Source organism: Musa acuminata, chromosome BXJ1-10, assembly GCF_036884655.1.
Source record: "Musa acuminata AAA Group cultivar baxijiao chromosome BXJ1-10, Cavendish_Baxijiao_AAA, whole genome shotgun sequence".
In the NCBI taxonomy this organism is placed as follows: domain Eukaryota; kingdom Viridiplantae; phylum Streptophyta; class Magnoliopsida; order Zingiberales; family Musaceae; genus Musa; species Musa acuminata.
In genome coordinates, this window is record NC_088336.1 from 584,511 (window position 1) to 609,129 (window position 24,619).

Here is a 24,619-nt window from a genome sequence, read left to right on the forward strand (position 1 = left end):
TGTGATACCATGGCACTACCATGCCCATGGCCTTACTATCTGTCGCCTCGTATCTACATCCCTTTTCTTCACGATCAGTAGATATGTCTTTGTGGCACTCCTCCGAGTCCACCTCCATTCTAATCGATGCTTGGTTTTGGGTAGCTAAGTCCCATTGGACTCATCGTCGCCCCTTTTGATGCCCTGCTTCAACACCTCTGTGTTCTCTAAGCAGCGCCCTTTGGTCGATGGAGGGACAGGCTGCAACTCCAATACATGGCCTCTGCCATCATGTTGTAGGGTTTGCACTGATTCTGTTCTCCTTAGCTTCCTTAGCAGCAACGTTCGTTTACTCGACCTTGTCCTCTGACTTGTTGAGCTCCCTTAAGCGAATATGGGCTCTGGAGTAGTCAAACTCTCCAACTGTTTCGATCATATCTCTGTATGATCAAGTCCCTCCCATGGGACTCATTGGTACTTGCATTCGAACTTTTCCCTTGGTGGAACACAGCCCCCATATGCTGAAAATCAAGGCTTTCATCCGATGCAAAACTCAATGCACGCACGGAAGACCCGCCTCTGCGGTACCATGGCCTTTACTCCTTGAATCCATAGCCCTTATTGCCGTCGTGTTGTTCACCAAAGTGGAGCTCCCAATAGCTCCCGATCATACCTCCGTATGAGATAGTCCCTCACGGGACTCCAATCTACGTGTATCGCATTGCCACGAACTATTTCACCACGATTCACTGCACCATGTCGCCTCCTGGTGACATCTCTATTGCATTCTGATCATTGTGGGATGAATTCGGATTGCGATCCCTCCATGTGTGGCCTCTGCCAACATATCGTAGGGCCTTTTCCACTTTTGATTATGTTTGCTCCTTTGGCAATCGACCTTCATCCACTCGCTCTTAGGTCACACCTAGATGAAGCACTGCTCTAGGACAGTCCGTCGCCTAATAGCTCCCGAAGTCCACCGACTTCGTTGAAAATGGTGCACCATTGTCTGGATCCTGGGCCTTTGCCCGTACCAGCATAATCTCCGCTGCACGCCGCTTCCTTCATGGTAACTTGAATGGCAACACTGTGGCATATTCTTCAAGAGTACCCGCCTTCGCGTCCTCTTGCCCTGTGCCAAGGCCTTCTGAACTCTGCCTTAGTTCCTCCATCAAATGCTTCTCCGAGATAAGGTGCATGTGCCTAGAAGCTCCCTTAGTCTTTGGCACAATGCAAGATAAGTCCACTCCATCAGAGTGAAGGACCCATGGTACGACATGATCCCGCTCTTGCCTCTACAAGAGTTCATGTCCTTGACCTTTGTCCAAGGAAAGCTCTGTGCCTCCGCTCCATGTTCCATCTTCTATGTTGGCTCCCTTTATGCGGCTTGGGTACTTCGCCAAGTCACACCCAAGTTACTCCGCTCCTCGTTTTGCATTGAGTTGATGGTGGTGGCCCTCGCGCCCACCGTTCCACGGGTTAACTCTCCATTGAGTCCGATCTCAATATCGACTCTAAGTGTGCCTTCATTTGTGTTGCTTTGGGTCGCTTCCCCACTTGATCTTGTAATGCGTCCACCAATGCATTGTCTCAAGCGAGATTATACGACTACTCCTCGCCGCTCGCTCAGTCCATTGAGCTTCGTGGAGTTGTTTTTGAGGTACTCAACATGTGCGGTCTGTTGCACATGATTCTTCCTCCAGAGAGCCGGAATTTATCCCCCTTGGATATCTATCCCATTGGAGCAACATCTCTTTTCGTTTCCTTCTCTCTGAAAGTTTCAGAGACCACCATCTCCTTGGACTACTCCGATTTGCTGAACAAATTGTACATTGTTTTGCCTCCTGCAAACGCACTTGCTAGATTGCGACTCCACGTCAATACAGTCCCCGCTGCACCACTCAAGGCCTAGCAACATGCTAAACTCGCTGCACACTTCAGCCTCCCACGGACGTATCCTTCTCATGTCGAAGAGAAAGTTTCAATGCTCCATGGTACCGAGTTTCGGTCGCCTTGGGTTGGCCATAAACATTCCATTGTCCACATACAAGCCCTTGCATGAGTACCGAATTCTTTGAGTTAGCAATTCCCCTCACCTCTATGAGCTTTGCACAACTCTTTCGGTCGCTGAGTAACCCATTCCACCTTGCATGGTCTTATCCTTTATCAAGCACCTCGCTTGCATTGAGCACCATCAAGTATTGTTGTCAACGTCGAGCCGTAGCTCGAACTCAGCCATCCCAACCTTTATACGCTACGCATTCTTCCAAGCTTGCTTGTTCTCGTGGTGCCTCTTGCGCAAAGGGTTAGTCATTCCTTTGAATGCTAATCTCAGATGTCCGCTCCTTTGAGCGACTCCTTTTCCCTACATCTCCATGCTCATTTTCCCCTAAACGGTCGTGCGTGCTGGCTGCACTCAACGTAGCCCCGTTATGTCCCCCACGTTTGCATGCCAAGTGTTTCTATGAGTGCTTGTCCCGCTCTGATACCATCTGTCACGGACTTAGCTGGTTTTGCCTAAGTCATGCGGCACCATTGCGTGTCCGTCCGCAAAGGTCAGCCTCCCCGAAACCTCTCATGGTCCCTTAGGACCTACAAAAGAGAAAACGGGTTAGAGAAAGCACCTCACTCGGGATCCACAAGCAAACATTTCCGAAAACACTTCATAGCCAATGCAAATTACAAACACACTTTACAAGCTCTGAATGGTTGCACAACAAAGGGTCAAAATGGTCCACTATAGACCAAGTTATCTCACAAGTGTCCACATGACACAACCTTTATTTACAAGCCTAAAACAGCCACCAAACCCAACTAAAATGAGGCTGTTAAGCCTTCGACCGTCCCGCTACATGCTGTGCAAAGCATGAACAAATCAAGAGACACGGACATACATATGCATTATGTCAAACATCCTGTTTAGAATTTTGTCCGTAACACAGCGGTTTTAAATACACTGGTCATGAACACAAGACCCTTTACATATTAGACCTAATACTCATGCAATTTGGTATCCTCATTTTGGTCAACCAATTATTGAAGTATTTATTCGAAGAGGTGATATCGAACCAGTGAATATCGCTTATTCTGGTGTTTATTAGTGGTATAAAAAGGCACTATTAAAGTCCTTAATAGCAGGTTGGTTACGCCAACCAAAATGGAAACCAAACTTTTTGTGGTTCAAAAATGTTGAATCTTGTCTAAATCATCATTTGTCTTGACTTTTTGAAGTGAGTTCTTTGGCATGGACAGGACATTTAGTTCTTTTTACTATTTCAGGATCCATGGGACAGTATATCACATGGAATGATTTCATAGATGTATTAGCCTATCGGGAAGGGTTGGGACATGGGTCAATGGAATCTTTATGCCCAAAACCTGATTCGAGTAGTCATTTTTTTGGTCAAATTTCTTCCGAAGCATTTGGATTTTTAGATGTATATGATATCTAGATTGATAGATCTTATATAAATCATATGATGAGGTACCCCATGAGTGGATATATAGGAATCTAGATTTGCTAAGTCACTGTTATTATATTCTACATCCTAGATCTTCCCGTTCTGTCATCTGGCTCCCGTTCTTTGTATAATCTGGAGAAAGGAATACTTCTTGATGCTTTTGGTTATAAGAACCTTACATAGTTTATAGGGGGTATAGGTTTGACAAATGGAGAAACTAAATCATACAAAAATTAGGAAACTGATCACCTGAAAAAAATAGAAAAACTAGAAAACTAATCATAACAGAATCAAGAAAATAATCTCTTTGAAATTGGGAAAGTAATTTTCTCAGAATCAGAAAAATAATTTTCAACAAAAGTAAAAATAATTTTCAACAAAATGAAAATAATCTCCACAAATCAGTACTATGTTCACAATAAAATATGTAGCTTTATTTTCTTTATTTGTCAACACTCCCCTCAAGCTGGCGAGTAAATATTTTCCATTCCCAGCTTTCCAGTAGCATCTTAAAATGAATGACTTAAAAGACATTTTGTTATGAGTTGTCTACTTGTTGATACATAGAAATACAAATCAATCTATTATCTAACTTTTCTTTAATAAAATATTGATCCACTTCAACATGTTTTGTTTAATCATGTTGAACTGGATTAAATGCTAAATTATGATCTCCATATAGTTTCATATTTCTGTTTCATTTTACTCCCTGATCATCAAGGATTATTTTCTACCACAATAACTCATGAGTTCCTTGTGCCATGGCTCTGAATTCTGCCTCTGCACTAGGTCGAGCAATTGATTCTTCTCTTTGTCACCAAATTTCCACCTAAGATGGTACAATAGCTAGAGGATGATTTTGGATCAACTACTACATATCGAGCCAATCTACATCGGCATCGGATTAAATGCTAACTTATTATCTCCATATAGTTTCATATTTCCTTTTCATCTTACTCCCAGATCATCAAGGATTATTTTCAACCACAATAACTCACTAATTCCATGTGCCATGGTCTGCCTCTGTAGTAGATCAAGCAATCGTTTCTTCTCTTTGTCACGAAATTTCCTCCTAAGATGGTACAATAGCTAGAGGATGATTTTGGATCAACTACTACTGATCGAGCCAATCTACATTGACATAGGCTTCTACACTCAATTGCCCATTTTTTTCTAATAAAATGCCTTTTCCTAGACTTCAAATATAATGCCTATTTTTTGTAAATAAAATGCCTTTCGGTATACTTCAAATATCATATAATTCTATGAACGACTTCAAAATGAACCTCTTTAGGAGAATGCATGAATTGACTTGCTACATTCATTGCGTAAGCAATATTAGGTCTTGTATGAGATAAATAAATGAGTCTCGCAACAAGGCTGTGAAATATCCCCCATCTATCGTCATGTCTTCTACAACATTGATTTTGCTCAATAGGTATATCAGCTGGTTTGCATCCAAGCGTTTCTCTTTATTTTAAAAGATCAATGATATATTTTTTGTTGTAAAATAAAAATTCCTTTTTTTGAGTGAGCTGTCTCAGTACCCAAAAAAATTTCAGCTTTCCAGATCTTTAATTTCAAGCACTTTGGCTAGTAAATCTTGGAGTTTCTTAATTTCTTCAAGATCATCACTAGAAATAATTATATCATATCAATATATACAATTAAAGCTGAAATTTTATCACTTGGTGACCTCTTAATAAAAAAAGTATGATCACCTTTACTATGTCGAAATTTCATATCCATAAAATGCCTTTCTCAATCTCTAGACGTTATTATTTTTAAATCCTTTATCAAACCGTGGAGGTGCTTCCATATAAACTTCTTCCTCAAGATCATATAAGAAAATATTTCTAATGTCAAATTGCTGTAGAGACCAACCAAGATTAGCTGCTAAAGATATACATGTATGGTTTTCATTTTTGTAACCGGAGCAAAGGTCTCCATAATGGCCACAAGCCTAATCTAGTAACTTTCCAAAATCCAAAGTATCATCAACTTTATATTTATTAGTGAATACCCACTTGCATCCAATCAATTTCTTTTCTTTAGGAAGTTCATTGGTATTTCATGTTTTGTTTTTTCTTTAGTACACTCATCTCTTCCATCATGGCTTTTCTCCAATTCTCATCTCTAAATGTCTCTTGAACTGTTTTTGGAATTTCAATTGGACATAGATGTGTAAAGAAAACTGGAGATAATTTATCAAATGAGATATAATTGGAGATAGGATGTTGGGTTCATTTTCTTGTTCCCCTATGACAATAGATAGATTTATGTCTTTAAACTCCGGCAAATGGCTATTTTGTTTGGGTTCATGGGCTCTGTAGTGGATAAAGATAGAGGAGTAAAATTAAAACTAATTCAAGTATCTATTATGGGATCCTTGGTCATGCTTGGGTTCAGGAGTAGAAAATTTTCTTGAATAAACTTGCAGTGGCAATGTAGTGATAATACCATTTATCTCATCCTCATTCATGGCGTTAGAGTTCGATATAGTTGTTAGAACTATGGAAAGGTTTGATGCAGGAAGATCAAGATCCTAAAGTTCAAGACTCAAGGATTTGTCTTGACAAGAAGAGTTTATTAAAAGAATTAATTTTTAGCAAAAGTAACATCCATTGAAGTGAAAAATTTCTTTGAAGCAGGATAACACTTAATTATTTATGTATGGAGGAATAACTAAGGAATATATATTTAAGATCTTGAGGATCAAGTTCATCATGACGTTGAGAATGAATATGAACAAAAGAGATGCCACCAAATAGAATTGTAATCGGAGCTTTATTTTCTAAAACTTTAGATGGTAATATTAAATAAGTAGTAGTTAGTACTGCTTCTCCCCAGTATGTCTTGGGCATCTTTTTTGAAATAGTATTGCACATGTTACTTCGAGAAGGAGAGGTAACAGGTGTTACATTAAGAAGATAAGGTGACACTTGTTACCTCAAGATGATCATTCTTTCTTTTAGCAACATTGTTTTTTTTGTGGAGTATCCAATGATTGATGTATTATTCCTTCATTTTTTAGAGGACAAAGTATGGTTAAAACCAAACTGAATTTGAATCATCTTATGAAATGTAATGAAGATGAAACTACCATCGGAGTTATTTTTCAAAAGATAAAGTCGTCACTTGAGAATAATCATCAATGAAAGAAACAAACCAATAAGTCCGGTAATATTTGGGATCTGTGAGGGACCCTGAACATTGGTATGAATCAATGAAAATAGATGAGATGATTTTTTTAATCAATGGAACAGAAACACATTGGTAATTAGCTAACTGACAAGCATCGCAATCAGATTCGTTGACATCCAAGCCTTGAATAACGAAGAAGGAAACATGCCTTTCAACCAAGAAAAAAGATGAATGTCCAAGATGCAAATTTGAACTTTATTAAATAATTTTTTTTCGAGGATAGGATGATGGTAAATAGTTATTGCCATTTTTACTGCAATATTCAAGATAGTAGGGCCCCTCCTTTTCCTTGGCATGTCTAATCGTCCTTGTAACTTGATCTTGAAAAGTACAATGGGACAGAAAGAAAGTTACACTGCATTTTGAATCTGTAGTAATTTAATGAATTGATAGAAGGCTTACTGGAAGACTAGGTACATACAATACAGGCTTTAAGGAAACGGAGGGTGTTAGTGTAATTGTGCCTTGGTCTGCTATAGTGTGCTACTTTAATTTTTTGATTTTCGGACGGGATATAAAGTTGATAGTTATTGAGGAGTTGGTCATATCGTCAGTGGGACTCTTGAATCTATTACCCAAGATCCATAACAATAGTCTTTAGAGGCATTTAAAGGTAAGAAATATAATACTTACCTGATGGAGGCATTTAAAATAAGAAATATAATACTTACCTGATTGAGCAAGAGAACAAATGGCACTAGGCTTATTTAGTGAAGTGAGAAAACTCCGAAGCTTTTCAATATCCTCCTAATTTAGTCTCTCAATCTCGGAGTTACTAGACATCGAGTTTCTATGCATAGAGAAGACTTGGTAAAACTTTCGGTAGCTGGATTTTTCAACACTACATTCCTTCCTTCCTTGGCCCTGTTGATTGAGAAGTCTTCGTTTATGGGATGGTAGGACTTTTCCAAGTTAAGAAGCACAAACACGTGACAGGGACACGACGATACACCATTTTTTAAAAAATTAGGATACGGACACAGGGAGGACACATGTATTTTTTAATATATATAATATTAGATTAATATTTTTTATATAATATATAATATATATTACTCAGATTGTTATATTTTATAGTTTACTCATATTGTTATAACAATTTAATCAAAAGCAATAAAAAAGCCTAGATTAAAAATAAAAAATAAAAAATAAAAATAAAAATAAAAAATAGAAAAATAAAAAAGTAAAAAGTTAATAATATGTTAATAATCAAAATAAGTGTTTTTTATCAGTGAAAAAATCTAAATAAACATTGCGATGCAACACGACTGAGGAAGAAGCTACGCGTGACACATGATAACAACGGGGTGCTTGGGGCGGAGGGCTCGAGAGCACGCGACGGTTATTGAGTCGTAAGTGGGGCACTTAGGGTAGAGGGCCCGATAGTGTGATGATCGTCGGGTCATAGGTGCGGTGCTCGACGAGGAGGGCCTGATAGTGCGAGTGTGCGACGACAAAGGCTTCGCTAGTGCTTGGTGACACCGGTGGGGCACTGAGGGGCGGGGGGCAGAGGATGTTGATGAGACGCTGATTGGACACAAGTGGGGCATAGTTTTAACCAGACATCGGTGAGGATGCTTCGTTGGGGTGCAGGCTTCGCTAGACCTTGATGGTGGACTAGGGGTGGGGCAAAGGCTTCACTTTGTTGAGGAATAAGGGTTTGCTTCGTTGTGAAACCTCCAATTCGCTCGGGAGTTGAAGCCGAGGTGGTTGATGGGTGGTGGTGGTCTAGAGGCATTCGAGGCGGGGGTAGAGCCTCCTCTTCCATAGGTGGAGCAAGGGCAAAGGCTCCGCTAGTGAGGAAGAAGGGTTCGGTAGGGGTAGGACACAAGTGTATTTAACACCGATGATCCGTTCGTAAAAGGTAAGAAATCCTCCCTGAATCTGTAAGGAAGGATTCTGGAGGTTTCATGATGTCTCCGCACGCAAGCACTGAGAAATCCGGAGTCCAACATGTGAATTTCGTATCCAACTGAATCAAAAGAATTAAAAAAAAACAAGACAAGGCTCGACACATGTATGACATGTGTCTAGTCATGTTGGTGATGAATCCGTGTCTGACATGTGTCGGACATGGGTATGCCACCCAAACCACTGTGTTCGTGCTTCCTAGTTTCTAAGTACTTGAATCTGTGCTTGATTATATTACATGTTAAGTCCGACTAAAAATGATCCTTGCTCTTTCAAGAATCATTAGTAACATAGCAGCATCTTCACTATACTTCATCTTAACATTTTGATAATAATCAAATCCAAGCCACAATCATTTCATAATATTGTAGTACTCAATCACAGATAAAGTACCTTGCTTTGTGGAATGTATCTTAGTCTTGATCTTGTAGATCTGAGCAACACCTTTGACTTTATGCTTTGTCGTACATAGAAACAGAGAAACACGCACGTTCCACTGATCTATGGTTGCATTGAGTTCCAGTGTCATGATCATCAAATCTTCTTCATCCGGAGTAACTAATGCGGGTCATCTTCGCTTGGTACTGGTCCAATTAAGTGGCTCAATTTTCCTTTTTCTTTTAGAAAAGTGGATGCAAGCTGGGACCATTCCAAATAGTTTTGACCAGTGAGTCCAAAGGGGGGATGAATAGTTTGGAGTTCACAAGGGAATGATTGATACATGGTTTGGTTATGGATAGAACCAATAGAGGTTTGGGTTGAAGAGGACATGAGGAAGGAAGAGAGATTTTTGGACAATGAAGAAAAAAGCTTTTGGTCTTGTATGGATAGGCTCTGAATACCATTTAGAAAGGAATACTTCTTGATGCTTTAGATTATGAGAACCTTACAGAATTTATAGGGGTACAAGTTTGATAAATGGAGAAACTAAATCGTACAAAAATCTGGAAACTAATCACCTGAAAAGGATAGGAAATTAATCTTCACAGAATCAAAAGAATAATCTTATCAAAATCGGAAAATAATTTCCAACAAAAGAGGAAATAATCTCAACAAATCAGTAATATGTTCACAATGTAATAGGAAGCTTTTTTTTTTTAAATCTGTTGACATAGTATTCAAACTGAATGACTCTGAAATTATGCCTATTACTTTAACAAATCTCGAGACATCTCTTTTTCCCTGGGATCTTTATTATCACAGCTTAGCTTTCAGTTTGTAGTGAATAATCCATCATCCTATTTGAAAGAAGGGGCTCAAACAATTTTGTTTCTCTGTATTACCGTATCTAGTCAATAATTTTCTCTTGAGGAACTACTTAATCACTTGCTGACACTAAACTGTTCTGTTGAGTTCTATCCCAAAGAGGTAAAATTAGATCAGTGATTGATTTCTAGGTTTCGTTGCAAACCTAATTAGTTACTTCCAATTATATAAATTAATAATTCAAACTGCACTCAAAGATAGAGCATTTCCCATTGATATAAGAACTCCTATATTAGAAATAATGGTATATCCAATTATAACCCCTTTGAGATGTAAAATATATCTTTTCTCTTCGTGTCCATAGAGTATGAGACAAATGTATCCATTTCGTTTAGTCATATTCTTTAGTCACGATTTTATAGATGTCTTTTTCACTTGGCCGAAAATCGACTTTATGGTATAATATATGATCTGATATGTTCCATGTTAGTTGGTGGGAAAACGTCTTGGTCAACTTCATATTTGATGGAAAATGAGCCTATTGCAGACTTGAGTTGTCATTCCTCTGCATGCAAACTGAATTTTTGAAGTCTTCATGTGTATACAGTAAATCTCTGTTACAGTCGCATACAATTTGGCATGTAGAATTCATTTAGTTATTATCAAAGATGATCTGACCAATAGGCATTATTTTGTTAGAGATCAGGATAGTTTCATATGTTTTATTATGGGTGTGTAATATTTTGTAGTGCTCTAGCTTATGACAAGTTTCGGTAAAGTTTTTTTAACAGAGGTAAAAGAAAGTGAACAAATCTTTTATCATTGGCCTATGTTTCAGTGGAAAATATTTCATTTGCAACCTGGATACCATCCAACTTGATGCCTGCCCTATCATAGCTGTCAATGTTGGGTAGGGAGACCCATTTTAAACTAAAGCTGATCTGCAGGATCTTTCATGTGTTGACATTTGATTGGTTGATGTTGTGAGTCATGTCATCTTGGGTTGGTGGAAGTTCGACTTCGCTTACCAAGTTTATGACCTAAGTCATCAGTCCAAGTTGCATGATGTATCACCCAATGATTTAAAAAGCACTAGGCACCAAGGTCCAAAAATGCCCGAGGCGCTAGGCGCTCACTCGAGCGAAGCGAGACGCTAAAATATAAAAATATATAATATAATTAATAAATATAATTATTTAAATAAAAAATATGCTATTAAATTAAAAAAATTAGGTACAAAATCATAATAAATAAATAAATAAATCATAATAGTATATTTTTTATTTTTTAAATAAAAAATATACTATTAAATAAATAAAAAATTAATAGTATTAAAATCAAAATAATATATTATTAATATAATAAATAAAAATACTATTATTAGCATACTATTAATATACTGTTAACAGTATAGTGAGAAGAGTGTGAGAAGACCGAGGTGTTGAGGCAACGACAACGGTAGCAGGCGACAACCGTAGCTGGAGGGGGAGCGGGAGCGGTGGCGACAGCGGGAGCGCCGACAGCAACGGCGAGCAGCGATTGTGTCAACGGCGAGTAGTGATAGTAGCGGCAAGCAACGATAGTGGCAGTGGCGGCAGAGAGCAGCGACAACGGAGAAGAAATCTTGACGGCAAAATCGCGAGTTTTAGGGTTGGGGAAGTCGGGGAAATCGCGAGAGGGAGCCTGATATTGGTGATTTAGTTGGTTCAATTGAACCAACTAAAGCACCAGAGACCAACCAGACCTAAAAGTCTGAAGTGCCCGATGCTTGCCTGAAGTGTCGGCAAGTGCCCGACGCTTGGGCTCGGGCGAGCGCCCAAGCGGCGCCTCTTTGAGGCAAGCGCCCGAGCGCCTATTGAAATCACTGGTATCACCTCAGCATAAAGAAATATATTATCTGACAAAAGCATTAGCCATTTGAAATTTTGAGCATTTATCATATGCATCTTCATAGGAGTAGCATCCCTTTAATACACATGAGAAATATGACCTTGATTTGGTATTCAGAAGTACAAACAATGGAAGATATGAATTTTCACTCTATAAGGAATCTACTATCTGCAGTGTACACAAAAAGATTCAAGCAAAATTGGTAAAAGGATCAATGTGTGTTTGGATGTGTCTTTTTATTATAGTGGATAAGTCGACAATTCCTGATCACTTTCGGAGTATCAAATTGGTATATTTTGACTCTCTAGCTCTTATTTAACTGAGCAAAAAGCCCTGTTCGACATCTTATTATTTGACAACATGAATAAGTAGTCATGTTTGGGCACACTGATACGTATGTTTAAGATTGTTGAGTTTGTTGCCAATCCTGGGTGGTCTTGTCATGATAAGACATTCTGTCACTAGCTTACATACTTTATCTGATTTTGATATACTTCATCATTTTTTCTTCACATCCTATAATACCTTAATGTTTTACTTGTTGCAATGGTTTTGGATTAATTATTAATCTTTTACTCTTAATCTCATCTCACTTATTTGATGTACATCTATACGCAAAATCATTCTGAATGATGCTTGTTCTGTAATTAGATTATGAAGGAATTGGCCAGATTGCAACTGATGGCATTAAACAACAAGCTAAATTCTGAAGATATTACTGGTGGAACAATAACCTTGAGCAACATTGGAGCAGTTGGTGGCATGTTTGGTTCTCCACTTCTTAATTTACCTGAGGTTGCTATCATTGCTATTGGACAAATTCGAAAACTTCCCCGTTTTGATGATGCTGATAATGTTTATCCAGCTTCAATAGCCAATGTAAGTTTTCAATTCAGCCATTTTGACTGTGATTATTCAGCATGCACTTATAGTTAAATAGTTGCATACTTTGTTTTGGAAAAATTACAATCCAACCCTTTATTTAATCAAAAGCCCTCTGTACCTGTAACTATTCTCTTTCTTGTTAGGATCAATTTTAGATCTCCATTCCCTCAGTTTTAGTGGGAATATTGATGTCAATATTTTGGTGAATGGATGTATCATTACAATGACGACAACAACAACACCCTTATCCTATATTAGGACTGCTGGCAATAATTTATGAGTATATATGAGAATATTTTTCAGTATATAGTTTGGATAATCCATGGAATGTAGTGTAGGTAGGGGTAGGAACTTTTTACCATAAATTGACAGCAAACAGAAGTTAAGTTGGGTTTGGGTGAGGGTTTTGATATCTGGATTTGATTTGGATTACCCAAATACAACTGGATATAATGGGTTGGCTATGATGGTATCTGAAATAACTTGACCCATAAAATCTTGAAATTAGGATTTTATGATTTAACTTCTGATGTTGGAAAAGCCGAATTTCTCTTTACCACATTTTCTCATAGATACACATGGGCTTGAGTGCTGGACAATTTGGTCATCAGAATACCTCATTGCCATCAAGATTCATTTGTGTTCCTGTATTTGCTGAAGTTACATTATATTTTTAAGAGTTTGACACCACAAACTTTACTTGGATAGACCAACCTGACTGGATCTTGAATGGGCCGCATGCAGTTTGAATTTTCCATACCCCTGTTATTGTTGGTCTAAACCCAATCAACTAGAGTTAAACCTGGCCAGGTGACTTTGCCATAATTTTGTCAAACAAGTATTTTGGTTCAAGCCAGTTGCATAAAATAGCACTTCAACCACCATGAATGCATTTTACTGTTGAGGATAAGAAAGATAGGTGGTTGCTTACCAATCCAGACAATTAGTATTGTGGTGAAACATATGACACAAACTGGATAAGCAACCAGAGAAGGAGATCTCAAAATCTCTAGACACTTGCCTCCGTTTTTAATTCTTATCTAGGTTCATCCACTTACACTTGGAACATGACTCTTCTGGCTTCAGGTCACAATTGGAGCTGATCATAGGATCGTGGATGGAGCTACAGTTGCTAAATTCTGCAATGAATGGAAGCTTCTGATCGAAAAGCCAGAGTTTCTCTTGTTGGACATGCGATGATTCTTCAAACGACACAGTTCTGCTGCTGGTTCAGTAGGACCTCAGCTCCCCTCAAGCACAAGAAAAGAAAAGCATATAGTTTACACAATCTGCTTCTCGGAGGCGGATGCCAATTGGATGTTTGTACTCAAGAGACTTGAACAAGTACAGTCACTTCACAGTGGGGAGGGAACATTGAAGTTAAAAAGCATTGAAAGTCAACAGTTGCATGTCTAACAAATAAAAAAATATTAGTGATAAAAAAAATCTAAAGAGTTGAGTGATCCTAAACCTCTTAATATTTCTTTATTTCCTGCTGATTGCCATCACTCCTGACTCTAATCGGCTCTCCAGTAGAGACAGAAAGTTAATGCAACCAACGAGCGCAACTTCATGCTTGCTATTTCAAAGTGCATGATTTTGGCATTGTAGCGCGGGCATTACTAGTTGCAAACTATATAGTTGCAGAGTCTCAAGTATTGACTGTCCGCCTTCTTCGCTCTTAGGAGAGACAAGATCAATTGATTTCTTATGTAGAACGTTGTATTGAAGTCATAAATTTATATACCGTTATCCTCGTACCCTTTATTTTCCCATAGCTATGTGGGAAGGACTACGCGGAGGTCTACAAGAATAACAGTTAAGGAAGGAAAGTTAATATCATATAACTCTATAAAATCCATATTTTTGTAAGTTAGAATAAAATTTTTAAAAAAATTTTCAAATATGATAGTTCAAAGATCGAATAAATTTTTTTTATAAGTTACGTGGGTCCGACAGAATATCTCATCTTCCTGAGAGATATGTAAGACATATTAGAGTAGTGGATATTGAGGATATTGATTCTTAGATCTACGAGGAGACTATTGCAAGTATAGACTCTAGGAAGTGGTAAGAAGCCTTGAATTCTAAGGTGGATTCCAAGTACTTCAATAAGGTTTGGAACTTAGTTGATGCACTCGAGGGTATTATATCCATTGGTTGCAAATGGATCTTTAAGAAGAAGATCGGAGTAGATTGAAAGGTAGAGACCTATAAAGCAATGTTAGTGGTTAAGGGGTATCATCAAAGGTAAGGTGTTGACTATGACGAAACCTTCTCACCCGTAGCCATGCTAAAATCTATCTGAATTCTGTTAGCTATTGTAGCACATTATGATTATGAGATCTGGTATATGGACGTGAAAATCACGTTCCTCTATAGTAACCTCGAGGAGGTGTATATGATATAGCCTAAGAGATTCGTGTCCAAGGACAGCCTAGATAAGGTGTATAGGTTACCTAGGTCCATTCATGCACTAAAGTAAGCTTTTCGAAGTTGAAATATAAGATTTGATGAGGCGATTATATTTTATGAATTCGTTAAGAACGAAGATAAGTCTTGTGTGTACATGAAGATAAGTATAAGCACTATCACCTTCTTGGTGTTATATATGGATGACATCTTGATCATTGTGAATGATATAGGAATACTATCCATAGTAAAGACTTAGTTATCTAGACACTTCTCCATGAAGGACATAGGGGAAATATCCTATATCTTAGGGATTCAAATCTATAGAGATAGATCTAAGAGGATGCTTGGTTTGTCCCAATCCAAGTACACAAACACCATTGTCAAAAGGTTTGACATGAAAAATTCCAAGAGATGTCTCATACCGATAAGACATGGGATATCACATTCTAGGAGTATGTCCTTAACGACTCTTGAAGAAATGATGAACATGGATAAGATATAGCCATGCTATGTACCAGCGATAAGGTTTATCATGTATGTCATGCTATGTACCAGCCTAATATAACGCATGCTTTGAGTGTCATGAGCAGGTTTCAAGCGAATCCAAGCTTGGAGCACTAGAAAGTAGTAAAGTGTATAATTAAGTAATTGAGAAAGAGTAAGGATCTTTTACTGGTATATGGAGGTAGTAGCCTCAAGGTTGAAGGCTACATGGACTCGAGTTTTCAGTTTGATGTTGATGATAGTAAGTCGAATTCGGGGTATGTGTACACCTTGAATGAAGGAGAAATATGCTGTAAGAGTTCCAAGCAGGATACTATTATTAACTCGACCACGAATGCAGAGCATATTGCTATAGTAGAGACAACAAAGGAGGGAGTCTGGATAAAGAAGTTCCTCATAGATCTAGGAGTCGTGCCGGATAACAAGGAGCCGATTCCCTTATATTACGATAACAATGGGACGATTGCTCAAGCGAAGGAACCTAGGTCTCATCAGAAGTCTAAGCACATTCTAAGGAGGTTCCACCTTGTTGAATCTCGATTTTTGATGATGAAATCAATTGGTGAATTAATGATCTAATTTATGTCTTGAGATAAGTGATGCAGGACTAACTATGATCATGAGAAAGGTAAAATGATTAAAGAATAATCAAATGTTGGGCTGGAGTCAATGATCAGGCATTAGGCCAGATGAATCGGGGGATACACTGAAGGATTGGACAATGTAGTGAAAGCTCACCGTAAGTTCATCGAGAGTTCGTCAAAAACTCGTCAGAAGTTCATCGGGAGTTCACTGAAAGCTCGTCGGAAGTTTGTCGGAAGTTCATAGAAAGCTCGCTGGAAAATCGCTAAGAGTTCGTCGAAAGTTCATTGAGAGTTCGGTTGAACAATTAACATGCCAAACAACTTAGATCCCTTTTATTGTAATTGTTTTAGATTTAACTATCATAATTAGGACTTTAATTTGAGTTAGTTTTGGGAGAAATCCTACTAACTCAATTAAGGGCCAATTGGGCCCTAAACAAGGTTGAATTGGTCCGGTTAGTTGGCCCATTCAACCACTTGGAGCCACGTCAAGCGATGGCACCACCCATACTAGGCGGTGGAATCGCTTAAGGCTCAACCTCCCAAGTGGTTTTGGGCAATGGTACCACCCAGACTGGCCGATGGTACCATCAGTCGTTAATACTGCCAAGCGATGGTATCATCCTATCAGGCGGTGATACTGCCTAAGCCCAATCTCCAAGGCTTTGTCAAGCGGTAGTATTGCCAAACTAGGCGGTGGTACCGTAAGTACCTCGAAAACCCAGGATGAGATACTTTTTGGCTCCATTTTTGAAGCCATTAGTGCCTATAAATACCCCACTCTTTTCTACATGAAAAAGTACGAAAAGTGTGAACAAAAAGTCTTGAAATTTTGGTTGTAAAAATATTGTAAAAGTGCTAAGTATCCTCCTCCTCCTTTAGCTTTGTGATCAATCTAAGAGAGATATGAGGCTTGTAAAAGGTTGTCTCCTAAACTTGTAAAAAGGAGAAAGAGTTGTAAGAAGGTAACTGGTCTTTGCCCATTGAAGGAAGACCGATAGTAGATGCCGATGGCCTAAACGGAGGAGGAATCAGGAGTGGATGTAGGTTACGGCCATTGTGTTGAATCTCAGATTTTGATGATGAAATCAATTGATGGGTTAATTGATCTAATCCATATTATTGAAGTTAAGTGTGTAGGATTAACTATGATAGCCTGAAAACATAAAGCAAGGATACCGGAGTCAAGTTCGATGGACGTTTGAGGGTCCGAAGATTCGTCGGGAATGTTGCCGGAACTAGCCGAAAATGAGTAGGGAGCTTGCCGAAGGGTTTTCGGAAGCTCGCCGGAACGTACGTCGGAAGTTTGTGGATCTCACCGAGAAAGATTGTAGCTTGCCAAAGAAGCTCGTCGGAACTTGCCAAGATCAAATCGTGAAGTCTAGGAGCCTGTTAGGAGTCTGTAGAATGTTTTCTGAGAGTTTATCAGAAGACCGCCGGAAGTTCGCCGGAAGCTTGTCGGAAGAAGTCTTGACTTACGGACTTTGTAATAGCTTAGGAAATGTCTTTAAATTCGTAGTTGGCACGTTAATTAGGGTTAGGATTGTTGAATCTCAGATTTTGATGATGAAACTAATTGATTGTGTTTAGATGTTTAACTGTATTTTGAGTGATGCAGGTCTACTCGATCAGGATTAGACAATTAACGCAGGAGGAATTGACGTTGCGTCGGAGGAGATCACGTCAGGATATTGGATGGCAGAAGGCTTCAGGCGTCGGGCATCGGGCCAAGGAGAGCGAAATTGCGCCAAGGATATCGGGGTTGCGGAGGTCAACCGCCGATTGGGCAACAAGCCGCAAGTGAGGACGATGCACCGAAGAATCGGACGAAGCGCCAACCAATGACGTGCCGGGCAACAGAATGTCAATTTGCGTTATAATAATTGTCTAGATCGGAGTAGAGTGTTTGCTTGTGTGTGCAGGATTAACTACGATAACCAGAAAACACAAAGCGAGAATACCGGAGTCGAGCTCGATGGACGTTTAAGAGACCGAAGAATCATCGGAGATGCTGCCGGAACCATCCGAGAAGAAATCGGGAACGTGTCGGAAGTTCGCCGAAGAAATCGTCGGAGGCTCGCGGAGATCACCGAGAAGGCTCGGCTACTCGTTAAAAGTCATCACAAAGATTGGGAGCTTGCAGGGAGTCCGTCGGAAGAAGTTCGTCGGAAAGCTCGCCGGAACAAGACTCGACGTTCGCGGTTGAAAATTTGCTTAGGATGTGTTTTGGTTATGTAGTCCACTTGTAATTAGGATTAGGATTAAGAGATAATCCTATATCCTGGTTAGGGGCCAACTGGGCCCAAAGTCAGAGTTGGTTTAGGCTAAAAATTAAGCTAAACCAGCGAACTAGAGAGCCAAGATTGAAGCCCAACTAGTGGCTGAAAACACTGTAGTTGGGCTGAAAACACTGTAGGCGGTGGCACCGCCTAGTTGGGCGGTGGCACCGCCCAGCACCCGAGTGCTGGGCGGTGACACCTCCTGGCTGGGCGGTGGCACCGCCCAGCACCCGAGTGCTGGGCGGTGGCACCGCCTGGTTGGGCGGTGGCACCTCCAGCACCGGAAACCCTAAGAAAATTCAAATTTTGGAGCCCAAAATTTGAATCCTCTTGAGGCCTATAAATACCCCTCTAATCTCAGCTGAGGTTACAACTTTTGAGAAGCATTTTGATTGAGAGAAAAGTCTTAGAAAGTCTTAGCAAGTCTTGTTTTCAATTTGCTAGAGAGTTCTCCTCCTCCTTTCTTATTGAAAATTTGTAAGAGGTTGAACTGCTTGTAAAAGGTTGTAAGAGGGGTGTTTACCCTTCCATTTCAAGAGACTTGCTAGTGGAAGGTGGGAGCCTCATCGAAGAGGGGCCTCGCAAGTGGAGTAGGTCATTTGACCGAACCACTCTAAAAATCGGCGTAATCTCTGGTTTGCTTTTTATTATTGTCATTTACATTACTGCAAATCTTCTTACTGCTTTAGTTCCTCATTACTCTTGCTGCGCAACTTTAAGAATACGCCTTCAAGTTAAATTTCTCAAGTTTCGTTCTTAACGTACGAAAGATTTTTTGATTAAAACCGAAGTTTTAATCCGCAGCACTAATTCACCCCCCCCTCTTAGTGCCGCTCCGATCCTAACAATTGGTATCAGAGCCACGGTTTTCTACTTTGGTTTAACACCCAAATAGAAATGGCTCTTTATGGTTTTCAAGAGGGTCATTCTCTCATTCGTCCTCCCTTTTTCAATGGGACGGACTACACTTATTGGAAAACTCGAATGAGAGTTTTCTTACTTTCTTTGGATTTGAATTTATGGCACATAGTTGAAAATGGATTTGAAATGCCTTCTCTTCCAATGAACCATTGGAATGATTTGGAGAAGAAGATGTTTTCTTTAAACGCAAAGGCTATGAATGCCTTATTTTGCGCTTTGGACAAAAATGAGTTCAATCGGGTTTCTTTGTGCGAAACGGCTTTCGACATATGGCACACTCTTGAAATCACACACGAAGGCACTTCTAGAGTTAAAGATTCGAAAATCAACATTTTAATGCATAATTTCGAGCTTTTTCAAATGAAGCCGAGCGAAACCATTGTTGACATGTACACCCGTTTCACGGATGTCGTCAATGGTTTACAAGCTCTTGGCAAATGTTTCTCGAATTTTGAACTTGTTAGTAAAGTTTTACGATCACTTTCTAAAGCTTGGGAATCAAAAGTAACGGCAATACAAGAAACAAAAGATTTAAATACTTTTCCACTTAAAGAACTTATCGGCTCATTAATGACATATGAAATGGTGTGCAATGCACATGATGAACACAATGAACACTTGAACCACCTTCCAAAGAACAGGAAGGATTTGGAACCTTGGACAAATGAATACCACTTGAGCGATGACTCAAGTGATGAGGACAATGATGAACTTGAACTTCGAACACCAACTCTTAATAAGTTCATTAAACAAAAATCTAAAATAAACAATGAACTTGAATGGATGAAGAGGCCAAAGAAAAGGAAGGCACCCAAGGATGAATCAAGAACTTCCAAAGGTGAAACGGCGAATTGGGCTTTGACGGGTTTCGACTACAAGGTAAGTAACTCAACTCTCTTTAATTATTTTGAAATTACTTGATGTTTTCCATGATGCATTTTCTCTTTTCTTTTGAATAATTATCTTTCTTGAAAATTGCTTGTGTTATGTTAATACAATAAAATGTTAGATATAAATATAATGCTTATACACCTAGTAAGATGAATCTTATATATGTGCTTGAGAAGTAAGAATTTGTATTTTGACGATTTCCATATTGAATTTCAATGACGATGTATGACTTTTGAATGGAAGGTTTGATGATTTTTTTTATGAACCTTATCTTTGGTTTTCAAACATGATGTATAGTTTTGACATAAGAACAAAAATTTGAAGCATACTAATATAAAGTCAATCATATAAAGTAAAACTAAAGAAATTTTTAAATATCTATAAGAATCATTCAAAATTATGTTCAATAAAACCTTACTTAATGTTGTAATGAAATTATTGAAAGTTTTGATGCTATGATTTGATGATTTTATGCATGAGATTGTAAAGTTATACATGATGATTTTTATGATTTATTGGTCTTGATGGTTTTTATGACAAAATTCATTTTTCGATCCTAAATGTTGACGCACATTTTTATCTAGCATAAATGACATGAATTTAAATAACTAAAAAGAGAAAAGAATTGTTCTTGAAAATTATTTTTCTCTATCTTGTTGATTTATATGAATCCCTTGAAAATGATTTTGGTTTGATGATTTGAATTAAAAATGAGTTATATCAAAATCATGATATTGATTTGACAAATTGAATGAGTTGAAAACAAATGATGATTTTTCTCTTGAATACAACTTGTAATAGTTTTATATATATATTATCATCTTGATTTCTCGATATTCGATACATGAAATTTTGCCATAAATCAAAATTCTTTCATGATGTGATTCTTCTTGGCATTCACTAAAAATGATACATTCAAATTAACCTACTCTACTTGACATTTTGATAATTTATGACTTGAATATCATGTACAATATGCTCATAATGATGATTGAGTTATGTATGAAAAATGGAAGATATAGTTTTGAAATTTTGCATGTTCGAATTTGAAAATATTTGATATGCATGAAAATATTAAACATTTTGAAACCATGTTTTAGTGTTATGCTTAATGATCATACTTAATAAATTTCGAAATTATGGATGATGAATCTTTTACGATTTATGGATCATTGATTTTTACCATAATGAAAGTACCTTATTGATTTTTGTTGTAATGAATCTTACTCTTTCGGTTTTAAACATGATAAATGTTTTTATTTGGTATAAATGAAACAAAATCATTTGTTTTGAAATAATCGAAAAGAGGATAACATTCTTGAAAATTATTTTGCTCAATCTTATTGATTTTGATGAATCCATTTGTATCATCTTTGTGAATCTCTTGGATTTTGATAATGATTTTGATGATTTAAATTTGAATAATTTTTTTTATTGAAATCATGATCTTGATCTCTTGAAATTCATAATATGAAATCCTTTATGAATCAAGATTTTTTTTTTCTATTTAAAAGGAGATTTGTCGAAATGTTTCATAGTCTTTTAGTATTCATAATCTTGACAATTATGTTTTGAAACTTTATGTAAACCAAGAATGTTCATCATGATTCTCTCTTTGAATATTTAAAGAGGAGAATTTTCTAGATGGTTCATGATTTTGATGATTGAATATTTGATATGCATAAATTGAGATCTTGCTCTCCTACCACTCTTTTTGCTATTCACCAAAAGGAAGACTAATTCTAATAAACCATGATATACTATATGAATTTTATTGTATTCATGAAGTAATATCTCATCACTAATTTTTGTTTATATTCCTTCATGTGATGATATGAATGTATGAAACACTTATGATATGATTTTTTATACAATTCCATGTATTCGTGAAATATTAATCTCATCACCCAATTAATTCCTCTTGATACTCCTAATGTGATGAAGTGAAATTATGCATGAAATACAAATGGCGATAAGTTTTTGGTGGGATATAATTTGACAAATTGATACCATCATGATATGATTTGCAATGATATATGCAATACTTGTGCTTTCTAATTATGATGTGATGTATTAATATGATGTAAATCATGATTTAAAATACTATGAGTTATCGCAAAAATGATGTATTATAAATATTGATTTAATGTTTTGTATCATGAATACTCTAAATGATGAATATTTGGTATCATGATCAAAATGTTGACAAATAGTTAAAAATTTTAGTATCATGTATGATATCCTTATAATGTTGATCGATTTATTCAATATCATGCATAAATGAATATAAAGTTTTTTTTTGAAAATGTGCATATTCTAATTTGAAAATATGATGATGCACAATTAAGATTGATACTTACTTTTGTCATAATTGATGTAATGGGTCTTCCCTTCTTTTTGACAATGACAAAGGGGAGAAAGCTTTTTGCTAGTTAGAACATGTAAAGAAAAGCAAAGTGCAATCTTGCACAAGAAGCATGTGTTGAATTGCCATGATTAAACTTAAGAATCTTGCTATACTTTTGTGCTTATATGTTGTGATGAAAATCTAGCTTTAAGTTGCAAAAACTTGCATATATTTTAAAATAGCTAGAGCTACTTCTCCTTTTTGTTGATGACATAGGGGGAGAAGTATATTGATGACTTCATGCATTGAATTGAATATATTTGCATGATGGTTTAAATGTCTTTCATAACATGTGAAGAATGTTACTTGGATTTGGGATAATCTAAGTATGGCATATTGATAGGGGGAGTTTGTTTAAACTCCAGGAGTCAAGTTTAACTCCGTCATCAATTGGTTGTCATCATCAAAAAGGGGGAGATTGTTGAATCTCAGATTTTGATGATGAAACTAATTGATTGTGTTTAGATGTTTAACTGTATTTTGAGTGATGCAGGTCTACTCGATCAGGATTAGACAATTAACGCAGGAGGAATTGACGTTGCGTCGGAGGAGATCACGTCAGGATATTGGATGGCAGAAGGCTTCAGGCGTCGGGCATCGGGCCAAGGAGAGCGAAATTGCGCCAAGGATATCGGGGTTGCGGAGGTCAACCGCCGATTGGGCAACAAGCCGCAAGTGAGGACGATGCACCGAAGAATCGGACGAAGCGCCAACCAATGACGTGCCGGGCAACAGAATGTCAATTTGCGTTATAATAATTGTCTAGATCGGAGTAGAGTGTTTGCTTGTGTGTGCAGGATTAACTACGATAACCAGAAAACACAAAGCGAGAATACCGGAGTCGAGCTCGATGGACGTTTAAGAGACCGAAGAATCATCGGAGATGCTGCCGGAACCATCCGAGAAGAAATCGGGAACGTGTCGGAAGTTCGCCGAAGAAATCGTCGGAGGCTCGCGGAGATCACCGAGAAGGCTCGGCTACTCGTTAAAAGTCATCACAAAGATTGGGAGCTTGCAGGGAGTCCGTCGGAAGAAGTTCGTCGGAAAGCTCGCCGGAACAAGACTCGACGTTCGCGGTTGAAAATTTGCTTAGGATGTGTTTTGGTTATGTAGTCCACTTGTAATTAGGATTAGGATTAAGAGATAATCCTATATCCTGGTTAGGGGCCAACTGGGCCCAAAGTCAGAGTTGGTTTAGGCTAAAAATTAAGCTAAACCAGCGAACTAGAGAGCCAAGATTGAAGCCCAACTAGTGGCTGAAAACACTGTAGTTGGGCTGAAAACACTGTAGGCGGTGGCACCGCCTAGTTGGGCGGTGGCACCGCCCAGCACCCGAGTGCTGGGCGGTGACACCTCCTGGCTGGGCGGTGGCACCGCCCAGCACCCGAGTGCTGGGCGGTGGCACCGCCTGGTTGGGCGGTGGCACCTCCAGCACCGGAAACCCTAAGAAAATTCAAATTTTGGAGCCCAAAATTTGAATCCTCTTGAGGCCTATAAATACCCCTCTAATCTCAGCTGAGGTTACAACTTTTGAGAAGCATTTTGATTGAGAGAAAAGTCTTAGAAAGTCTTAGCAAGTCTTGTTTTCAATTTGCTAGAGAGTTCTCCTCCTCCTTTCTTATTGAAAATTTGTAAGAGGTTGAACTGCTTGTAAAAGGTTGTAAGAGGGGTGTTTACCCTTCCATTTCAAGAGACTTGCTAGTGGAAGGTGGGAGCCTCATCGAAGAGGGGCCTCGCAAGTGGAGTAGGTCATTTGACCGAACCACTCTAAAAATCGGCGTAATCTCTGGTTTGCTTTTTATTATTGTCATTTACATTACTGCAAATCTTCTTACTGCTTTAGTTCCTCATTACTCTTGCTGCGCAACTTTAAGAATACGCCTTCAAGTTAAATTTCTCAAGTTTCGTTCTTAACGTACGAAAGATTTTTTGATTAAAACCGAAGTTTTAATCCGCAGCACTAATTCACCCCCCCCTCTTAGTGCCGCTCCGATCCTAACAAGGATTAGGTGTTAATCCTATAACCCAAGTAGGGGCCAATTGGGCTCGAGTTCGGACTGGTTTGGGCCAAGTTTGGAGTCC

General features: G+C 38.3%; 1 protein-coding gene across 1 annotated transcript in view; it reads left to right on the plus strand.

Moving 5' to 3' along the window:
• LOC135595138 (lipoamide acyltransferase component of branched-chain alpha-keto acid dehydrogenase complex, mitochondrial-like) overlaps window positions 1-13,999 on the plus strand; it is a 54,010-nt gene extending 40,011 nt beyond the window's left edge. The window contains exons 7-8 of the mRNA XM_065085656.1: window positions 12,303-12,530; window positions 13,623-13,999. Coding sequence (XP_064941728.1) covers window positions 12,303-12,530; window positions 13,623-13,736 — 342 coding nt within the window. The 3' untranslated portion in view covers window positions 13,737-13,999. The remainder of the gene's footprint in view (window positions 1-12,302; window positions 12,531-13,622) is intronic.
• Window positions 14,000-24,619: the final 10,620 nt, after the last annotated feature.